This window comes from Herpailurus yagouaroundi, unplaced genomic scaffold, assembly GCF_014898765.1.
Source record: "Herpailurus yagouaroundi ecotype Mexico unplaced genomic scaffold, PumYag 205, whole genome shotgun sequence".
In the NCBI taxonomy this organism is placed as follows: domain Eukaryota; kingdom Metazoa; phylum Chordata; class Mammalia; order Carnivora; family Felidae; genus Herpailurus; species Herpailurus yagouaroundi.
The window spans coordinates 7,861,363-7,882,682 of record NW_024412436.1 but is presented as its reverse complement, the minus strand read 5'-3'; the positions used below and the strand labels follow the sequence as shown (position 1 = coordinate 7,882,682).

At 40.5% G+C, this 21,320-nt stretch overlaps 1 protein-coding gene across 5 annotated transcripts in view; it reads right to left on the bottom strand.

Moving 5' to 3' along the window:
- EXO1 (exonuclease 1) overlaps nucleotides 1-20,974 on the bottom strand; it is a 36,543-nt gene extending 15,569 nt beyond the window's left edge. For 3 of the 5 annotated variants that reach the window (XM_040451806.1, XM_040451807.1, XM_040451808.1), the window contains exons 1-10: nucleotides 20,866-20,974; nucleotides 20,066-20,503; nucleotides 17,949-18,121; nucleotides 16,971-17,090; nucleotides 14,090-14,213; nucleotides 12,956-13,093; nucleotides 11,812-12,024; nucleotides 9,998-10,185; nucleotides 9,327-9,423; nucleotides 4,119-4,344 (exon numbers count right to left, since the gene is read on the bottom strand). In XM_040451806.1, the coding sequence (XP_040307740.1) occupies nucleotides 4,119-4,344; nucleotides 9,327-9,423; nucleotides 9,998-10,185; nucleotides 11,812-12,024; nucleotides 12,956-13,093; nucleotides 14,090-14,213; nucleotides 16,971-17,090; nucleotides 17,949-18,109 (1,267 nt within the window). In that variant the 5' untranslated portion in view covers nucleotides 18,110-18,121; nucleotides 20,066-20,503; nucleotides 20,866-20,974. Of the gene's footprint in view, nucleotides 1-4,118; nucleotides 4,345-9,326; nucleotides 9,424-9,997; nucleotides 10,186-11,811; nucleotides 12,025-12,955; nucleotides 13,094-14,089; nucleotides 14,214-16,970; nucleotides 17,091-17,948; nucleotides 18,122-20,065; nucleotides 20,504-20,865 lie in introns of those variants that run through there. The other 2 variants (XM_040451810.1, XM_040451809.1) reach the window with 2 other exon arrangements.
- Nucleotides 20,975-21,320: the final 346 nt, after the last annotated feature.

Sequence of the window (21,320 nt, the reverse complement as noted above, 5' to 3'; positions counted from 1 at the left end):
GGATACGATCAATTATGTAAGGCTATATACTTATTATACCAAAGGCTTGATTTTGAATGAAAAAAGAAATTAAGGCAATTTACATGCCAATGTATGATTTACTGTTTGACTTTTAAAATGTTCCAATAAGACAGCTCAGAGCCTGGAGCCTGCTTTGGATTCTGTGTCTCCGTCTCTCTCTGCCCCTCTCCTGCTTGTGCTTTAACTAACTAACTAACTAACTAACTAAATAAATAAATAAACAAGTAGATAAATAAAATGTTCCAATAAAACCAGCAGCCATTTCTACACACCGTCCATACGTTACAGTCTCGGAAGTATATGTGACTGTCATGTTGTGAAGTAATCTATGCTCCAGTTCTGATCCTCATTACCGAGTTATGGGGCCCTAGAAACCTGTGTGACAGATGTATTCTATGGCATTAGAATGAATCATAAGACTAAATAATACAATAGGTTGATGCCTGACATAGGCCACCAGAGATAGTGCTAAGGTGCTTTAAATCAGTCCAACTAATTCTGTCTGAACAGCCTCACTCACGTAGGAATAAGTACTCACTACTTTAGAAGGTCAGAAAAATGGTTGCAGGTACCAAACACTAGAGAGACGATGCTGCCTCAAATTTAAAAACCTACAGATTTTTAAGAAGCCACAGATCCGCAAACTTGATTTTGATTCCTGGCAAAAGCCTAAATTTGTTTATTATGCAGAGAACTGTGAGCCCTTATGGAAGAAGGAAACAAAAGCTGAGGATCCTCAGCAAGGTTTCTCCAAGAAGCAGCCATGCCAGGCTAGCCTCATTTTCCTTTTGTGATAAGGTTTTAGACTAGCTATTTGGGGGAATGTCATGGATTTAGCATATTTTGAATTGAGCAGGACACCTCAGCGTGTCTCATTATTATCCTGGTGGACAATGCAGAGCAAAATAACTGTAAATTAGCTATTATGTGGAATTGCAGCAAACTGAAGAACCCCAAAGACTGAACGGCGGTCTGGAACCTAGTGTACGTTCTCGCAGTGTCTCTACTTGTGCTGATTCCATCAAATGTTACACAAGCAAACACATTTTAACACAGGGAGCCATACTTCTCTAATTTCCAGGTGACACAGATAATACCCATATGTAAGTAGACGATACGAAGATTTTTTTTTATAAACGCAGAACAATGGATTATAGTGAAGATTGCCTCAATACAGATAATTTACTTCACATTCAAGTTTAAATATATAACTGTACCTGGCTTAACAACTAGTGGATTCTGATTATAAACAGTAAATGCAGCAAAATGACAGGAATGTTAATAAAAGCTAATGCTATCTTATTTTGTAATATTAAAGCATAGTCTCTGGGTGAAGGGCTGAAATAGTGACATAATTCTTAATTTTTACTGTGCTCTGTGGTAAGAAGACTGTATTTCAACAATCACTGACTATAATAGTCACGCAATCATTAAAAACTACATTGTATCCAAAATACAACATGGTAGGTAAGAAACAGCTGGGGAAAGAAATTTAGGAGAGTCACAGTGGCTGTCTCTAAATATATGACAGGCTGCTGACTAAAAGGGGTAAACTTATGGGGCTCTTGGGTGGCTCAGTCGGTTAAGAGTCTGACTCCGGCTCAGCTCATGATCTTGTGGGTCTATGGGTTTGACCCACATCAGGCTCTATGCTGATAGCTCAGAGCCTGGAGCCTGCTTCAGATTCTGTGTCTCCCTCTCTTTCTGCCCCTCCCCCACTCAATGCTCTGTCTCTCTCTCAAAAAAACAAACAAAAACCTTCAAAAGCATTTTTTAAAGGGGTTAACTGTTTTCTGTTCTGTTGTTGTGTTTAGATGTATGTCCAGGGCACAAAATCCAGTGATAGGTGGTAGTTATAGCATAAAGAACTTACAGATAAGAAGCTCCCTACATAAAATGAATAGCTGATTTTCATGGGAACAGAAGGGAAGGAAGGAACTAACATGTATACTGTACTTGATACATACCAGGGGCTTTTAGAGGTTACCCTATAGAACATATACAAAAATTTGTGGATAGGCAACATCGTTCCCATTTCAGAAAAGGAAACAAAGCTCCAGAGATATAATCAGGAAAAGATTTAGGTGCAGAAGGAATCAATACATTTTGACAAAAGATGAATAATCTATGCCTAAATTTACAAAGGGCTTGTTTTATTTTTGTTGTTAGACTTTCATTCATTCATGTAGCTGTCTGAGGAAAAGAGAGAGGGGACAGATTGCAATTATCCTTTCTACTTCTACACAGCTTCTAGGAGAAAAGTGAAACACCTTTCTTTGCCCAATACTTAGTATGCCACTCTCGCATTGTACTGCCACTCACATTGTACTGGAGGTTCCAGAAGACAAGAAAAAGAAATAAAAGAAGGAGGGGAAAACAAATGAACAAACAAACAGCATCTAGAGTGCAAAAGGAGAAGCATGACTAATCTACCATTATTCGCAGGCAGTATGGTCATCGATACAGCAATCCTGCAGAGTCTACAGAAGAGACACTATGAACCAATATATAAATTTAGTAAGGTTGTCAAACAGGAGATTAAAGCACAAAAGTCAATTGTACAGTTGACCCTTGAACATGAGAGTTAAGGGCACTGACCCCCTCCAGAGTCAGAAATCTGTGTATAACGTTGGACTCCCTGAAAACTTAACTACTAGTGGCCTACTCTTGACCAAAAGCCTTACTGATAACATAGCTAATCAACACATATTTTGTATGCTATATGTTGTATTGTAATAAAGCTAGACAGAAGAAAATGTTAAGAAAATCATAAAGAGAAAATACATTTACTGCACTGTATTTATAAAAAAAAAAAATCCACATATAAGTGGAACTGGACAGTCCAAATCCTTGTTCAAGAGTCAACTGTATTTCTAGCAATGAATAACTAAAAATCAAAATTAAAAGTGTTTGCAATAACATCAAAAATCTGAAACATAGTGATAAATTTGACAATATATGTCTGTAAGACCCACACACTAAAAATTACAACACACTGAAGAAAAATGAAAGACTTCACTAATCAGATCAGAAAATCCAAAATAGTGGAGTGCCTGGGTGGCTCAGTTGGTTGAGCATCTGAGTTTGGCTCAGGTCATGATCGCGCAGTTTGAATTTGAGCCCAGCGTCCAGCTATGTGCTGACAGCTCAGAGCCTGGAGCCTGCTTCAAATTCTGTGTCTCCCTCGCTCTGTGCCCCTCCTTGCTCATACTCGTCTCTCTCTCAAAGACATAAACATTAAAAAACAAAACAAACAAAAAACCAGTATAGTTAAGGAGTCAATTCTCCCCAAAACTGATCCATAGATTCAACCAAATTCTAATCCAAAATCTCAGCAGGCTTTACTTATTAAAAAACATTTTTTTAAATGTTTATTTATTTGAGTGTGTTGGGGGGGTGGCAGACAGAGAGAGAGAGGGAGACACAGAATCTGAAGCAGGCTCCAGGCTCTGAGATGTCAGCACAGAGCCTGACTCAGGGCTCAAACTCAGGAACCACAAGATCTTACCTGAGCCAAAGTCGGATACTCAACTGACTGAGCCACCCAGGTGCCCCTATTTATTTTTAAATTGACAGCTGATTCTAAAAATTGTATGGAACTATGAAAATCAGAGAATAGCCACAACTTTGCAAAACACGAACAAACTTAGAGGACTTCTTTTACTTAATTCCAAGATTTACTATAAAGCTATGGTAATTAAGACAATGTTCCGGCATGAAGATGGGAAAAGACCAATGATACAGAATAATAGAGTCTAAAACAGACTCACAAATATATGGTTAAGGTCAACTGATTGTCAACAAATCTGCCAAGGTAATTCCATGGGGAGAGGGCAATCTTTTAACAAATGGTGGTATAACAAGTGGATTGCCACATACACAAAAAGTGAACCTTGATCCTTACCTCACACCATATGAAAAATTAATTCAAAATGGATCAAAGACCAAAATCTAAGACCTAAAACTATAGAAGTTCTAGGAAAAAATAAATAAAATAAAGGAGAACATCTTACTGACCTTGGGTTTGGCAAAGATTTCTTAAATGTGATCAACACTCACTAATATTTCACAATATGTACCACAAGCAAAATACATACCACTTCTTGGTCTTTTCACAATGGATGACTTCCTTGGAAGATTTAATCCTTTAACACTGATCACTTGTTCAATGCCCACAGTACTTGGACTTTCCTTCAATCTTATAGCATCTGAAGCAATATTCAGTTCAAGTCTAGGGCAATAATTCCTATGCCAAATGCTATTAACATTAGATGACTTCTGGCATGTTTTGTCATTCCAACTATGACTTCTTGACTGGGCAGGCTACAATAGTAAAAAGGAAAAGGGTTACTTGAAGAAGGAAAATAGCCAAATCATTTCCCTTCTCAACATAAGTTATAAGTAAATAATTAACTTATTCTTTTGAATAGTTTTTGAGGAAATGTTTTTTTTTCTTAATATTTATTTTTGAGACAGTGAGAGAGTGAGACAGTGTGTGTGTGTGTGGGGGGGGGAACAGAGAAAGAGGGAGACACAGAATCCAAAGCAGGCTCCAGACTCTGAGCTGTCAGCAGAGCCCGATGTGGGGCTCGAACCCATGAGCCGTGAGATCATGACCTGAGCCAAAGCCAGACACTTAACCAACTGAGCCACCCAGGCACCCTGAGGAAGTATCTGTTCTTTAATAACATTTTCTATTTTGATGTACTACACTTTTCCATTAAATGTGTCTTGTATTCCTGGGTCTGCTTCTCGTAATGAAACTCAAGTGACCTTGTTAGCTCATTTCTAAGAAAAAGTGAATCTTCCTAAGATGAACAGTGCAAGAAATGAAAATGCACTTGAACAAATGTAGCCAGAAAAAAAGTACTTTCTTTTAAATTTATTTTTTAGAAACATTTTACTTATTTTTATTTTAGAGAAAGAGCATGTGGGTGTGTGTGCAAGAGTCAGGGAGCGAGAGGGAGAGAGAATCTTAAGTAGGTTCCATGCTCAGTGCAGAGCCTGACGCAGGACTCGATCCCAAGACCCTGGGATCATGACCTGAGCTGAAATCAAGAGTTGGATGGTTAACAGACGGAGCCACCCAGGCGCTCCAAAAAAAAAGTACTTTTAAAATTCCAGTATTATTTCAAAAAATAGTAATTAGTTTAACAAGCATCTGGTAGTAAGCCTCTGAATAGTCATTTACACACCCTTTCTTTACAAAGCACCTGAAAGTTAAAACCATAAAACAGTGTATTTAAAGTAATCAACCATCCCACCTCTAGAAAATGGTTGAATTCAAACCAAAACAATCTAATTTATAAAACTCTAGTTTCTATTAGACCCATACTTGGTACCATCTTCAGTGGACAATCTGGAGAAACAGAAAGCTACTTTGGTCTCCACTGAGTCTTGCATAAAACTTTCTCTGACAAAGAGTTTGCTGACAGTAAGTGCTGGTAAGTAGTCATTCTTAATGCTAATATAAGTTATTCACAATGACATCATGGATATATTAAGAGGATATCAATAAAACTCTAATAGAGAGGCAAAGGGAAAAATTAACAAAGGCATAAAAAATGTTGGTACTCAGGGCATGAATTCCAGTCAACAAAAATCCCACCTAACTTGGAATGAATCTAAGCTCTCAAAGAAAGGATAAAAATAAATAAAACAAGGTGACATTATTCAGGATACGCTTTGAGAATTAACAAGGAAGGTAATTTGGAATAAATGAGGAAACGGTTATAAAAAACAGCTTAATCGTAATGGCTCATGGCAATAGATCCCATTGACAGTTTTACTGAAAAAGACAACAGGCAAGTAGAAAACCAGACTGGGAAGACTAAATTTTAAATAAAAAGGATTAATTCGCTTGTACAGTTAAGGATTCCTACAGAAATTTCTCTATAAAGGGATGGACATCTTAGTGAGCCATAATGACTCACTGGACAGATGACTGGATAGATTCGATACAGCCAAATATTATAGAGTTTCTGAGACAAAGAAACAACTTAAGAATCATTCCTGATGAAATTATACTATCAATAATTCAAATGTGTAAAGATAGCAAAGTATACACTTTTCAGTCCCCTTCTTTTGATTATTATCCCCCAGAACAAAACACAAACTCCATCCGCAGTAAAACTAGGATATCTGTGTCGATCAGAGTATAGACAGAGGAATTTTAAGAACTCAGCAGAAGAGAGATCAAGCCCAAGTGTCTGCAGAAAATTCCAAAGAGAAGTCAACTTCACCTGCACAAACATGAGAAAAGCTCAGGAATTGAAGGGACCAGTTATCACACAGGCTTTACATGGGGCAGGGCTAAGAAAAGGAGGATTATTTGACCCTTGGTCCTTTATCTTCCAACTGACCAGTCAACTCACACCTCCCTGCCTTCAGAACCAGAGTAACTGTTCATTTGAAACCCAGAAACAGAAGACACTTCAGAAGGTGGGAAGATCCATTTATCTAAAGACAGATATCAAATTAAAGGCTCACCCCAACTCACTTTCCCTAACCAGCTCTTAAAATGCAAACTGCCACAGGGACACCTGGGTGGCTCAGTTGGTTAAGCGTCTGACTTCAGCTCAGGTCATGATCTCACAGTTTGGGAGTTCGAGCCCCGCACTGGGTTGTGCTGACAGCTTGGAGTGTGCTTCGGATTCTGTGTCTCCCTCTCTCTCTGCCCTTCCCCTGCTCATGCTCTGTCTCTTGTTCTCAAAATTAAACATTAAAAAAAAAAGCAAACTGCCACGTTTCCATGTGCCAGTAGAAATTGTAGGACCCCTTTTTGGAAAAATGGAACTCTGCAGAGAAAACATGCTGACATTTGGGACTTCACAAAATCAAGCCAGCTTGTTGGCAACCAGATCACCCAAGGGTAAAGCCCAAAACTGTAGGCCCCACTCGTTCACACAAATTTTCTCGAGCTTCTCGGTGCCTCTCAAATAGGAACAAATAGACAAGAAGCTTCAGATGTTTGAAGAAAAGTCTCTGCTATGAAAGAGAAAAGGCCAAAACAAGTAGAAAAAAAACCAAAAAAACAATTCAGAGCAGAAAACGTGCAAGAAATTATAATTGGTGTTCTCAGAGAAAGATCCGTGAAACAGAATCTTTAATTTAATAGGCCACATGTGGCCACTGGCTACTACACTGGATAGTACAAAGTTGGAAGACAAATGTTTCCCAGAAAAAAACAAAGGACAAAGACATGAATAAGAAAAACTAGAGGACTAAGAAATAACATCTAATTAATAGAGAGGTTCTAGGAAAACAAAGAAGGTTTACATGATTTGAGATGATCAACATAAGGTTCTTTCCTAGTATCATTAGGGATTTGTGTCCTCTTGGTAGGCTTGGTTTATTTCAGCTGACAGTAATGATTTCTTTTCAACGCTCAACTGGTCGCCAGTTTATCAGCGGCCACCTTCTCCAGGCTCACCTCTTTTTCTTTCTCAAGGCCCTCTGCTTCCTTCACATGGAACACTAGGACATTCTTGGGCCATCCATAATGAACTGCTTACTACCCTCTTCCACCCATGCTTCAACCTGTAGTCACTCATCATCTTGAAAATCCCCACTGACATTTGCAAACCCAGGACACGTGTTTCTCCACAAGGAGACAGCAAAGCTTGGCCTGGGGTCGTAAGTCCCCAATTATTTAAATGTGTGATCTGGGCAACTTCCCTAACCTCTGTCTTGTTGTTTCTTCATTTGTAAAATGGAAATAATAATATTGACCTCACAGGCTTGTTGAAGAGTAAATGAGTCACTATGCGTAAGGTTATTAGAATAGTATTTAGAACATAGTAATGCCCCGTAAATGTTTGCTACTATTATTATGAAGAATTCTCTTCAGTGGAGTTAGGTGCATGGTCTTTTTATTTTTTCATGGAGCCTAGCATACATCTCTACTACAGAACTTACCTTATTTCTATCGATATAACCATGTCTCCCTCCCTTAAGGAATGAGCACCAGAGAGGAAGAATTAGATTTTATTTTTGTTTATATTCCAGAACACTAGCTAACCTATGCTAATTACAGTGCTTAATAAATGCTAAGTCAGGAACTGAATTAGTGAGCAAGGGTGGGAAGACCTGGATTAGACCAGAAGCTTTGTGAAAGAAGAAACTATCCTTCAGGAGGACAACTTAAAAGCAAAAGGACTTAGCAATGAAAGAGATCATGTAGCTGATATTCATTCCTTCCATAGATAAACATGGTAAAAATAATATAGCAGCGAAGTTCTTAATGTCCTGCCTTTATGAAAATTGCACTCTGCTGGGAAGACTCACAAAGTCAAGTATTGAGATGTAATTTATGTAGTGAAAAGTGCTAGAAAAGAAAAAGGAGAAATGTTATTAAGGAAAGCTGATAAGGAATGAAGTTTTTTTTTTTTTTTTTTTTTTTAATTTTTTTCGTGTTTATTTTTGAGAGAGAGACACAGCATGAGTGGAGGAGGGGCAGAGAGAGAGGGAGACACAGAATCTGAAGCAGGCTCCAGGCTCCAGGTTCTGAGATATAAGCACAGAGTCCAACGCAGGGCTCGAACTCACAAACCACAAGACCATGACCTGAGTCAAAGTCGGACGCTTTACTGACTAGTCACGCAGGCGCCCCAAAGAGTTTGTTCTTGACTGTGGATGGATTTAAGGTTCTAGGAAAACATTTATGTAGAAATCCAAGAAACATTCAGAATTACGTGGCTGGTACTAGACTGGAGATAGGGTTAAAGATGCGCGAGGTTTCTGCATAAGTAAAGCCATCTGAACTTATTTTAGGAATAGATATGAACAGAACAGTCAGAGAAAGGAGAGAATGGTTGGGGGGGGGGGTTGTCAGAAGGGATATACACAACCGGAAAAAGTAGAAGAAAACATGGAGGGGCTCAAGGACAGAGCTCAGAGGCACTCAATATTTGCTCATCGAGCAAAAAAACCAGCTTTTCCTTCCAATGGTAGCATTGCTAGGTTTGAATCTTCAAAATGCCAAAGGCCAGAGGCGAATGGCGTGGGATGAGAAGAGGCTTGTAGACACAAAAGAAATGTTCACATCTAAAGGTCTGGTAATATATCATGTGGTTGCTTTTTAACTTAAGGAAATTAACCAATCTACCTATGTTCTAAGACAGACAATTTCTCTAGCATGAAGTTGTTTTAAACCCACACTGTGCAAACAGCTGGGATACAGCAATCCTTAGAAGATGTTTATTACATGAAGATTTGCCTTTAGTCACAGTTCCTAAGACATAACTAAAACATGCTCTCTAAAAGTGAAGTCACTTAAAAAAAAAAAAAACTCATTAAGACGTTACCGTAGCAATGTCTGGATTGTAGTTATCGATCTGTTCAAAAGTATTTATATCTTTATTTCCAAGTGCTATTTGAAGAGCTATGGAATCATCAAAATACCTAGGTTGGTAAGATTAAGGAAAAATGCTTTCATTAACAACCAAATGAATATAACTACGATAGAAAAGTGTTTCCTATCGTTGCAGAAAATGCTCAGGTTTAGGGCTCCAGCAGATCCTGACTTTCTACCTTCAGCATTCCTGAAACCACAGGTGTCGTTCACTAATGTCTACTTGTCACTAGTAGATCACATACGTGACCCAGGGCTCTGAACCACACTGAGTGTACGTAGCCCGGGTTAGGAGCAGGACACACGGTGTGCACACGTGCCCAGGATGGCCCTCCTAATAAATCGAACTTGTTTGTCGAGAAATGCCGCCCTTGCCATGGGTACCTTAAGTGACTGACTCGGTACATGTTTCTGTCAAGTCAACCCAAGTAATTAGCAAGTTATAAACAAAAAGCTGCTCTAAATTTTCACCAGCATGGTATTTAAAGTTAACAAAAGATAGGCTTCACTATAAAAAAGAAAGCAGAAAACAATTTACAGGCTTTTTACTGAATGTTTCACTAAAAATATCTCCATAAAAATAAGAAAGAAATACAAAATTCTATTCTGGTTCAGAAAGGATACTGCCCAGCATAGCTCAGTGTTTCAGGATCAATATCGTCTTCATATGCATTCAGAGGGATGAGTTTCCTTTTGATGGGATCAAAAACTAGCTGATAAAGAAAGGTATTGTTGGCCCGAATAAATCCTTTGATGTAATCTTCTGGTACCGTTATATTCATCTTAAGATAGTGTCCAATTTTCTTGATGACCTAATAATGGATGTAAAAATATTTACTGGTTATCTACAAATACAGAATAGGGAATGTATCATCTCCAAGACCAACTGGTTCACATTACAGGAGGCTGAGGCGAGACAGAAAATCAACTAATTTTATCTACATTAAAAACCTCTACCAGAAAACACAATCATGTTGCAGTACTAAAAACTGTCTCTATGACAGTATCTTCTTTGATTTTTCTATTAACCCAAAGAATGAACAATTCAGTTACAACGTCAAGTTTATATTCCCATGTGTGATGTTAAGACACATTCCTCACCCTCAAAGTCCCTTTTATCTAAAAAAAGCAAAACAACACACAAAACCTGAGAATTAAAAATGGAGTCACCATCGCATCACACTCACAGGTGAAGAGCCAGAGAGTGAGAATCAGCGGCCCGGGAGTCACAGGCTAGTTAGTGCCCAGGGCTCCATTCCCGGCTCTACTACCAACTCCTGATGAGAACTGCCCGAGGCGGGTGGCGGAAATTAGCTTAACATATACTTATTTTTTAAGGTAAAGCTATCTGGGAAATGACAGAGTGGTGATGTAGGAGTCTCAGTTTTCCAGAGGATACCCTGCACATGATATTGCATCAGATTGTATGAGGATGTAGATGTGAGAACTCAGCTGTCTCCTATCAAGCCATGTTAGAGATTTACATAAATGTTCAGTTCCTGTCATTTTCATGTTTTTAGAAGACACGGCTATGTTTCTTTAGAATATGCTATATATGTTGAGAATGAGAGCAAGAGCGAGAATCCCAAAGAGGCTTTGCACTGTCAGCACAGAGCCCGATGTGGGGCTTGATCTTACGAACCATGAGATCATGACCTGAGCTGCAATTAAGACTTGGACACTTAACTGACTGAGCCTCCCAGGTGCCCCATGAATTTATTATTGTTAATTTTAAATTAATAAACATTTTAATTTTGTTTGAATTTCATTCAGTAAATATCAATAGCTATAACCCATTAAACAAAAATTATTGCCACGAAGAGCTTTTAAGAGTGTAAGTGGTGGGGCGCCTGGGTGGCTCAATCAGTTGAGTGTCAGCTCTTGACTTTGGCTCAGGTCATGATCTCAGTTTGGCTGATCTCAGTTTGGCTCAGGTCATGATCTCAGTTTGTGACTTCGAGCCTCACATCGGGCTCTGTGCTGCTAGCACGCAAAGTCTTGGGGATTTTCTCTTTCTGCCTCTCTCCTGCTTGTGTGCTCTGTTCTCTGTCAAAATAAATAAATAAACTTAAAAAAATTTAAAAAACAAACAAAAAAAAAGAGCGTAGGTGGATCCTGAGACCAAAAAGTTTGAGAACCACTTACAACAGACAACAGGACAGAAACTGAAAGATAATTTTAACATTAATTTTATCTAGAACACTTTACCCTTAAGTCTCTTTATATAAGTCTTCATTTAAAAAATTTGTCAATTGCTTAAAACAGGTCCATCAGTTGCCAAAAACAAAATTCTAGTGTTTTAGTCATTTTTTCCTTTCAATGACACAACACGGGCTGTTGACAGGATAGAATATTTAAAATTCATATTCTGAGGGGTGTATCTATGATGGAAGAAATGGTTTGGAAACTGAATATGGCACTTGGTGAATCACTCCCACCTTTACAATATCCGGATTATTGGCTAGTCTGAGCACTTTGCAGGCCTTTGCTAACCCGATCCCACGCAGTGAGGAGAGGTAGTCACAGCCTGAAAGTATGCACATATACCGGAACTTCTCCTCGGTGAACACGTCCCCAAGCTGCCTGCACATTCCCAGCCGAGCCTGGTCAATTTCTAGTCCATTTCCAAACTGGTCCATTTTTAAAATCACCTTCAAAAGGAAGGGAAATTGTTAAATACCTAAGTACCTGTAAGGGTCATTTCAATGTTTCGTGATCTAACCCATTGTAATATTCCTAAGAATTCTTTCTTGTTATTTAGCATCACATTGAGAAGAGAGACAGGCCAGGTAATCACTGTGCAATTTGTAAATAAATTAAACTGAAACATACACTATGTCTAGATAGGGTCCTGCACCAGGACTCCCTTGCCCTGACTCTGGTAGAAAGAGTGTCTCTTACCCCTTACTGACATTCAGAGTTGTCATGGCGATCAAATAACAATCCATACAGAAATCCTTTCTCTTAGAGTAATACATGTTCATTGTAGAGAATTTGGAAAACAGGGAAATTCAGGAAGAAGGAAACCAAAGTTGCCTGACACCTCTCATTTGTCACTGTTACCCAACATTAACCCTTCAACAGATCCTTCTAGTCATCTATAAAATATATAAATAATATGAATAACATTGGCAGTAACAAAAATGAGATCTTATAGTTTTGTATCTTAATCCTCCCTTACTATGTCATGATAAAATTTTCCATTAAACAGTTTTATACATAATTCTAAGTAACTGCAAAACATCCTGTTAGGTAAGTTATTTACCTCACCTAGTTGAAAAAAAATAAAGCATATAAATTATTACCAAAAATAAGAATAGCAAGTCTGCACTCTACTGAAGAATTCGGATAAAACAAAACCTTTTAACCGTAAGGGCTTACTCTGAAAAAGTGTCCAGATTACACAAATGTCAAGCAGCAAAACCCTGCATTTTAAATAAAATAATTATTAACATTGTAAAGTAGGTATTAACTGCAGGTATTAAATAAAATAAAGTGATGATTCCTGGAAAAGAAAAACCTTAGTGCCTTGATTTACACCATTGCCAACTGCACAGAAAACAGTATGGAGTAGTAAAGTACCTTTTTACAGCCAAAAGCGAGGAGATCAGAGTCCTCTGTGATTATGGCTTGTACAATACCAGCTTTGTTAAGATAGGCCAGCTGCGCGTCTGCTTCGTATGGAGCCACGAGACAATCCACTCCCTGGGACCGGGCAGCCTGCCAGAGAGGATCATGGTCAATCTCCAGGATGGCATCTGGAGAGCACTGAACAATTTCCCGTTTTACTACCAGCCTCAACATGCACATGCTGATAATTGTTTTCAGAAATCATTTCCTTTGAAGTGTTTCTACTTTTAGTCCTAGCAAATATTGAACTAATCATATAGCCACAAAGAATTTAAAAAATTCTTTTTTAAAAAATCACTTTATAAATTTGGAGAAAATAGCTGTACATTCAGAGGGAGAAAAAAAAAAAACAGAAGCCAGAAAACTTTAATTATCTCAAGTTGTAGAAAGCTTGCATCTTCAGAATGGCTACGCTCCAAAAGCATACAAGACATTTGTTTGGAGCTCTGGATGTATTTTCCCTATGAAAATATATTTTCTTTTCACACTACAGAAGTCTACCTGACACTGTTTTGATAAAATTACAGAATTTAATCACTATATTTATTTTCCTATTTGTTTACCAAGCAGTTTGAACAGAGGCCTGAAGGAGGGTAAGTGAGGGCTGGGACTTTGGGCCACTGAAGTAGGTCTATGGTTGTAAGACGCTTTTAAGCAGAAGCTGATTGAGGAAGACTAGGGTCGGAGAGTTCCGGAGTCAGTGAGGCTGGTTCTACAGACCTGACGGCCTACAGAAGTGAAGGTTATACATGTTGAAGACTACAGGGCAGTGGGGTGAGACTGATGCTCCAGGAATTAACACTTCCGTCTCTACAGAACAAGGTGCCCATGGAGCTCATCTAAGTCACTTATCTAAAACGGGAGAGTGTCTCTTAGTCCTTAGGATTTCTCCCCCTGGAGACTGTCGGACTCTTCTCTGTCAAAAGATCCCGCTTCCTCTTCCTGAGACCTGCCACTTCCTTGAGTTAGACCGAGAGTAATTTCCCTCCCTTCATTTTCTTGCTCTCCCATCAATATACAACTCATAACTGGCTTCGATGAAGTTGGCCATTTGTTCTCTTTGGCTTCATTTCCTGTTGGGCTTACTTTAATGACTTTGTGGGCCATCACATGTGTGATATTGATGGAACGGGTAAAACAGTCTCTGGCTTCTGAAACCTTCCCCTCACGAAGAAGCTGCTTTCCCTTAAGAAGATTGGCTTGTCGTCTTCTGCAAGGGGAAAAAAAAATAGTAAGAGGCTGACTTCAAGAAATTCAAGAAATTTTCCTAGGGGGAAAAAAATAAACTTTGACTCATTGGACAGTGTGTACCAGGTGCTTGAGAACATTAATCTGGATCTTTTGGGCTTCGAGTCAAAAAGCACACAGGTGATTTATCATGTACGCACACACAAGCGTATCCTCAGACTTTTTTACATCACGCTTTATGTCAAGGGAAAATGCAGTAATTAAGACACTTAAGAAAATATGAGGCAAGGGTTTTATACCATCAAAACTTTTAAGTATAAAGGGTGCACCTTTATGGACATATAAAGACCTTGAGAAATACTGTTTCTGAGCTTTTCTGTGGAATCTACTAGACAACAAATTTCAGAAAAACCAAAATAACATCTGCATAAAAACTGTCAATAATAATCAAGTATGTGGTAATTTGTAGACTACTAAATACAGGTTAAACGGAGAGACAGTGATAACACACGTTCTAACAATATGGAACCACTATTTTTAAGTGGGAAGAAAGCATATGCAAAAGGAGAAAGAAATTTTAACCGTTTTCAATAATCATATTGGTAGGGGCATCAGTATTTTATTCTGAATCTATTCTTGAGTATAATAAAATACGTGCATTTACCTTGGGATAGAACAAAGGAGTAATTATAAGATACTCCAACTTCATCATCCCTTTACCCTTGAAAATAAGGATTCTAGGTATGAAGAGAGGAGGTGAAGATACACTGCAGAAGAGGTAAAAACCCTGAGTCCTGAGTTTGACTTGGAAGAATCAGTCTGAACTTATGAGGTTTTTATCTTTAAGTAAATGTGCGCATACATATACAAATTCCCTAGTTGCACAGACTGGGCTCATGGAGGAAGAGACTTGTAGGAAAGGATTTTAAGTGCCTCCTCCCACTGCTACAATGGCACAGAAAAAGCTGATCTTACAAAGACAAAAAGAATATGCAGGACAGAGACAGGCAGCTGAGACATGTTTTTAGCCATTCTTGAGCTTAGCAAGAGAAAATTAGTAAGTATCTGCAATTAGAATTAAGAGCCGGTGGGCGACACCCGGGTAGGATGTGGTTTGGACTAGTCTCTCAGCCGCTCTGGTTTAGGTCGGTCACCAATCCTTTCAGAACTAACCTAGAATGAACTAACTTTTATTGAGAGTATATTTGGTAAACTGTACATTATTTGTAATAGAACGTGGGCTCACACAGTTTCAGTTATTCCTTTCTAAACAGTCTTTATAAAGTTCTGGCTTTAAGAATCAGAACCCTCCAGCGTGAAACTGATCTGACTCTGTATGCGAATCAGAGCCCTCCAAGTACAGCTAGGTTCCAAAACCTAGGTCTGAAAAACTCTCTAACCTATCTAGGCCGAGAGAGAGCACAGCCAGGACACCAGCACCCTAACCGATGGCTCCCTCAGCGAGGCTCACTTCTGTCTGGGTGTGATTCACACTAGCTCTGACAACTAAGCCCAGGGGTCTTTCCTATACAACACAAGGACTCTGGGACCTAGAAACACAGATGCGAGGGGGGGTGTGGGGGGAGGGACAAATGAGAGCAAACGAATATGGGGAGGATACCTGTTTTATTAAAATACAGAAGTTATTTCTGAGGCCTGTTGTTAGAAACTTACTAGAATCTGTGAAGTTAAACATGAATGATAAAATTTCTGGGTTAACTATTAAGGGAAATAGAAGACATTACTTTTCAACTAGAAACAAGAGACAATAAAGGTAGAAAAAACAATCCAGAAGTCAAGCAAGGTAGGGGTCAACCTCCCCCCCCCAAAAAAGAGAGAGATGGACAAATATAAAATACCAAGTAAGAGAAACAATGTATTAAAATATATTAGTAATTAATGGTCAATGTGAAAAGAATAAACTCTCCATTTAAAAGATTTTCAGGGGCACTTAGGTGGCTTAGCCGGTTGAGTAGTCTGACTCAGGTCATGATGTCATGACTTTTCAGCTGACCTTTCAGCTCAGGTCATGATGTCACAGTTTCAGGAGTTTGAGCCCTGCCATTTGGCTCTGTGCTGGCAGCGTGGAGCCTGCTTGGAATTCTCTGTCTCTGCCCCTTCCCTGCTCGTGCTCTGTCTCCCTCAAAATAAATAAATAAACTTAAAAAAAAATTTTTTTTTTCAAAAAATGGCAAAGATTGACAGAATGGATAAGAAAACAAAAACAAAACACAGTAATGTGTTCTTTGTAAGAGACAAACCTTAAAACCAATGAAGTAGTAAGCTGTAGGTTAACAAATAAAAAAAGACAGTGGGAATATAGAAGGAAAAGTTATGGCTACGGTTACAATCGGACAGAAGACTTTAGAACAGAAAAGCAAAACTAGGGACTAAGAGTCACTAGTAAAATAGTTACCACAAGAATGTAACTAATTCTAAACTTGAATGCAACCAATAAAATAGCTTCAAAATAAAACAAAAATGATCAGAACTATAAGGTAATTGACAATTCCACTCCCCCCCCCCCCCCACGACCAAAACCAAACAAAACAGCAAAGATAGATTTGAGCACCATAATCAATAAGCTTGACTTACTGGACAATCTTCCTCTTAATAACTGAAAATACATATTCCTTTCTAGCACACATGAAACATTTCAAGAAATTTGTTGAAGTACTAGGCTATGAAGCAAGCCTCAATAAATTAAAATTCAAGAAAATTGGTATAGACTATAGCATCAGACCTTAACGCAATTAGAGTGAATAGAGAATCAACTTACTCTCTTCTAGACTTTTCCACTTCCTTTTTAGAAGGTAAAGTACATCCATCAAATACAAGAATAGGCTTGATCCCATGAGAGAGTAACATATTTACAAATTTCATACAAAATCCTACATACCTATGAAAATAAAGAAAAAAAAATTTTAGGTGCATTGCGTATTATAAAGTAATACTCTTTAAAACCAGAGGAGATGGATTATGAACAGGGAAGTTTTTTTTTCTTTCTTTTCTTTTTTTAAAGCAAAATGTTTTCACAGGACATGAAAACTCTAATTTAGGCTTCAGGGTTCAAATCCTGCCTTGGATCCTAACGGGCTATGTGACAGCTGATGAGTTATTGACATTCTCATCTACAGATTAAAAGGCTTTGACATCCCTTCCAGTTCTGATGTTTTGTGGTTCCAAATCTTGCCTTTTTTCCTTTTTTTTTTTTTTTTTTTGCTTTGAAAAATTTCAAATCTACTGAAAAGTTGAAAGAATAGTACAATAAATAACCGGATCCCTTCAACCATACCATTATCACACCCAAGAAATTTAACAGCAACAAAATATCATCTCACATACAGTCTGTACTAAACTTTGTCCAACTGCCTCAACAGCTCTTATAACCAGTGTGTTCTGGTGAAGATTTAACAACCGGTTTGGCAAGAGGAGGTGCCTGTTCCGTAGCATCTGTCCATTTCCCTGACATGAATGTATTACAACGGTGGATAAACTACCAATGCGGGGTCACGGAATGCTGAACTGGGAGAAGACGGTGGTGCCCTGTGAACTTGGATGAGTTGGCTGCAGCACAGCATTGCTACATCCTACCCTGCAACGGTCCAGGATCCAAACAAGGATCAGGTATTGCATTTAGTTCTGGCAAAGCAATTAACTGGACAACATCACAACTTCCCTCATCTATAAACAAAAGGATATTTAATATAAGTCTCAGTCTTAACTGGCAAAGAGTTAATACAAGGTGCAGACTTACTTATCAGTAGGTTCACCTTTGGCTAGTTTTTCAGCACAAGCAATAGCTCCTTTGTGAAGCCAGCAATAGGTATCCACAGCTACTACCTGTCCTTTATACTTCCTCACGTGGATTGGTTCAGAAGCTTCTTTGATAAATTGCAGCAATCCTTGTATCCCCATTGTGCCAATCAACTGCATGATACGAGGGGAGAAAGGGAAAACAGCAACATTTAAAGCAAAACATATTTATCCAAAAGGTTTAGAAAAATAAGAGATCAGAAATTGATACAGCGACTGTTACTGCTTATTTGAGAATCACCTCTTTAATACTCAATTGGGCTCCTCCCTGCCAACAATTTCCATAATCTGGAATACTTTCGCTAATCTCTAACACTAACTCTAATGTCACTTGATAGTCCCTTAAGATTTATTCTTTCCAAAGTGCTTTCTCACTTGGAATCATCATGTATGTTTCAAGCTGTTAACACACTACTAGGCACACAGAAAGTGCTAAAAGAGCATGAGTCTCTCTCTCTCTCTCTCTCTCTCTCTCTCCAAAAAGGCATTGCTAAAAGCCACAAAACCGTGCATGCTAAGGCATCACACTGCCTCTACACAAGCATGTTAAGAGCCAGCATGCACATCAGCGTAGGAGTGGAAACTCCAAACAGAAGGAAAGTAGACATTTCAATTGAGAAAATAAGCAGAATTACAGAAGTAAATTGGTACATTTTTAGGACTTAAATTCACTGCCATCAGAATGTCTTATTCCAAGCAACCAACATTCTGTTAATAAGCAGCAATGGTGCCCAGCGACAACTCCATCAGACTCTCTGAAAGTTACTCCAAAGAAATGTGAAAGTGTGCTTGCTGTGCAAAATACTGATTTCAGACGAATGCTTCTTTCACTTCCTACCCCGTCCCGCCCAGAAAGAAGCCCCTAAGTCCCTTCTATACAGAAATTCTGGACAAGGAGGGGGATTATTTGCACCCACCCCTACCCAGTCAAAAATCTACATATGCCTTTTGACTCCCCCCAAACTTAAAGCCTCACCAATAACATAAAGTCGGTTAACATATACTTCATATGTTACATGTGTTATATACTGTATTCTTATAGTAAGCTAGAGAGACGAAAATGTTAAGAAAACCATAAGCCACACTTACAGTACTGACGAGGGAGTGTGGGGCAAGCTGAGGGCTAAGTACAGGCTATTAGCACCCGCCCCACCCCCACCAGGTGGAATATGTGTGATATTCCTCAGACCTCCTGGCTACCCAAGAACAAAGGAAAGGGGTGTAAGTGCTTGCCATGGTGATGTGGGAAACCAAGGCAAATGAAAAATTAAATCCCCTTACTGCTTACAGACCATTGACAAGTCCTTGAAACAGTAAAGGAGCTCAGCTGCCTTGATGATGACAAAAGGTAATCTTTCCTAGGGGCAAAAGGTAATCTTAGCTTAACATTATCCCAACCTGGAGGCCACTGTCAGTTTACTTTAGCATAAAAATTCCTTGGGAAACTTTCTTCATCTCAACTCCCCCAAGATATATGCTGGCAATCATACTCCAAGCTTATGACCTCCCCTGACATGCATCTGAAGGGTCCCAGGTTTTACTAATCCCAGGTATTACTGCAGTAATTAATGGCATTTTCCTAACAGCAGCTCAAGGTCCTGGTAACCTTGCTTCCAAAATTCCTTAGAGACCTACCCTATCCTTAACCCTCTCCCAACCTGAGGGGATATAATCAGTTACCCCCAAAGTTACCCCAGTGCAGCTCTTCCTGCCCATGGGTCCTGTCCCTGTGCTTCAATAAAATCATCTTTTTGTACCAAAGACTTCTTCAAGAATTCTTTCTTGGCCATCAGCTCTGGACCACCACAGCATCACCCAGGAACTTCACCAGTACCGTACTGTATCGAAAAAAATCTGTTTGTCGTGGACCCTCACAGTTCAATCCCCTGTTGTTCAAGCGTCAGCCGGCCTACCCACCCCCCCCACTCCCACTCCTCATGATAAAAATTGAAAGCAAGGAGGCTGAACAGCTGCTTGGTGTTTCCTAACATCAACCTCTCCCACCAAACTACGTTTGGAAGGAAAGGAAGAAGGCACAGGGTGGCAAGTCAGCCTCACCTTGATGCTGTATCAAAACTCGGATGCTCTAGTTCAGCAGCGCATTCACCAGCTGCGGAGCCAGGTGGGGGGATTCCGACGTTTAAATCCAGGTAATCTGGCTGCAGGTGCTCCTCAAGCCGCAGTTTGAGAAAAACAATCAGCCTCCCACCTCTCAGACAATGCCTCTAAAAAGAGTTCTCTTCCACTTTGAGGAAAACTGACGGGACACACATTCCGTGAAGCTGATGTGTCTTCTAAGCTGGGCAAATACGCTCGCATAAACGTTTCCTCTGGAGCGTGGTGGGAATGGCCGGGGGCCGCTGCGCAGGCATCATCTCAGGGCGCCCGCCAGCGGCACGCCAGCTACAACACCGGCGACCTCGCCGCCCCACTCCCGTTCACAGGCTGTGCACAAGCGGCCCGCAAGCCCATTCCAGAGAACACGCTTCCTTTCGCCTGCACGACATCAAGAAGACAGTTCACTTTGCACATTTAAACGCCGGGGGAGACTGCTAGGTCGGCGGCAGCCCTGCAGGAGTCCCGCACGCAGGAGCCTGCGCCCGCGGACCCTCTCTGCCCTCCCGAAGGGCAGCCCCGCGCCGGCCCGCACCGCGATGTGCACTCGGGACTCTGCGGCCGGGCCGGGAAGACCTCGCCGGACCCATCCCCCCCGTGCTGGAAGACAGGAGTCCCGAGAGGATGCCACCCAGGGCCCACGCGTAGCCCGCTCCGCTCCCTCTCCGGGCAGGGGTCTCCCCGTCCGCCCCAAGGGAGCCGTGAAGGGGCTCCGAAACCCACCCCCGACGCGCCCAACTCACCCTGGGCCAGCTCGCCCGAGGCAGGCGGCTCGGAACACAGAGGGCCGGGTGGCAGCCGGGCACCAAAGACTTTTCAATTTGCGCGGGAGAGCCCGAGGCCCCGCCCCAGCGGAAGTGACGCCAGAACGCCCCTCCGCGACGCCGGCGCCGCTTCTCTTGGCCTCCACTTCCGGGACGTGAGCCTCGCTCCTCGTGGAAGCGATGGCGGCCCCGACCCTGAGACACCGCGACCCCGCGACTCCGCGACCCCGGCCGCCGCCTCCCGCCTGCATACTGTGCTGCTTTCCGATGGCGCGGGTGGAGCTGGAGCAGCTGACCCACGGGAAACAGTCCCCGGAAGTTGGTAATTTTCACTCGCCGGCGCTGCTGGGAGTTGTAGTTCTCTGCTGATTGCGGCCTCAGGTCGGGTCTGCTAAGGTTTAAAGAGCGCCATCGCGTGTTTGTGTGGAGTTTTT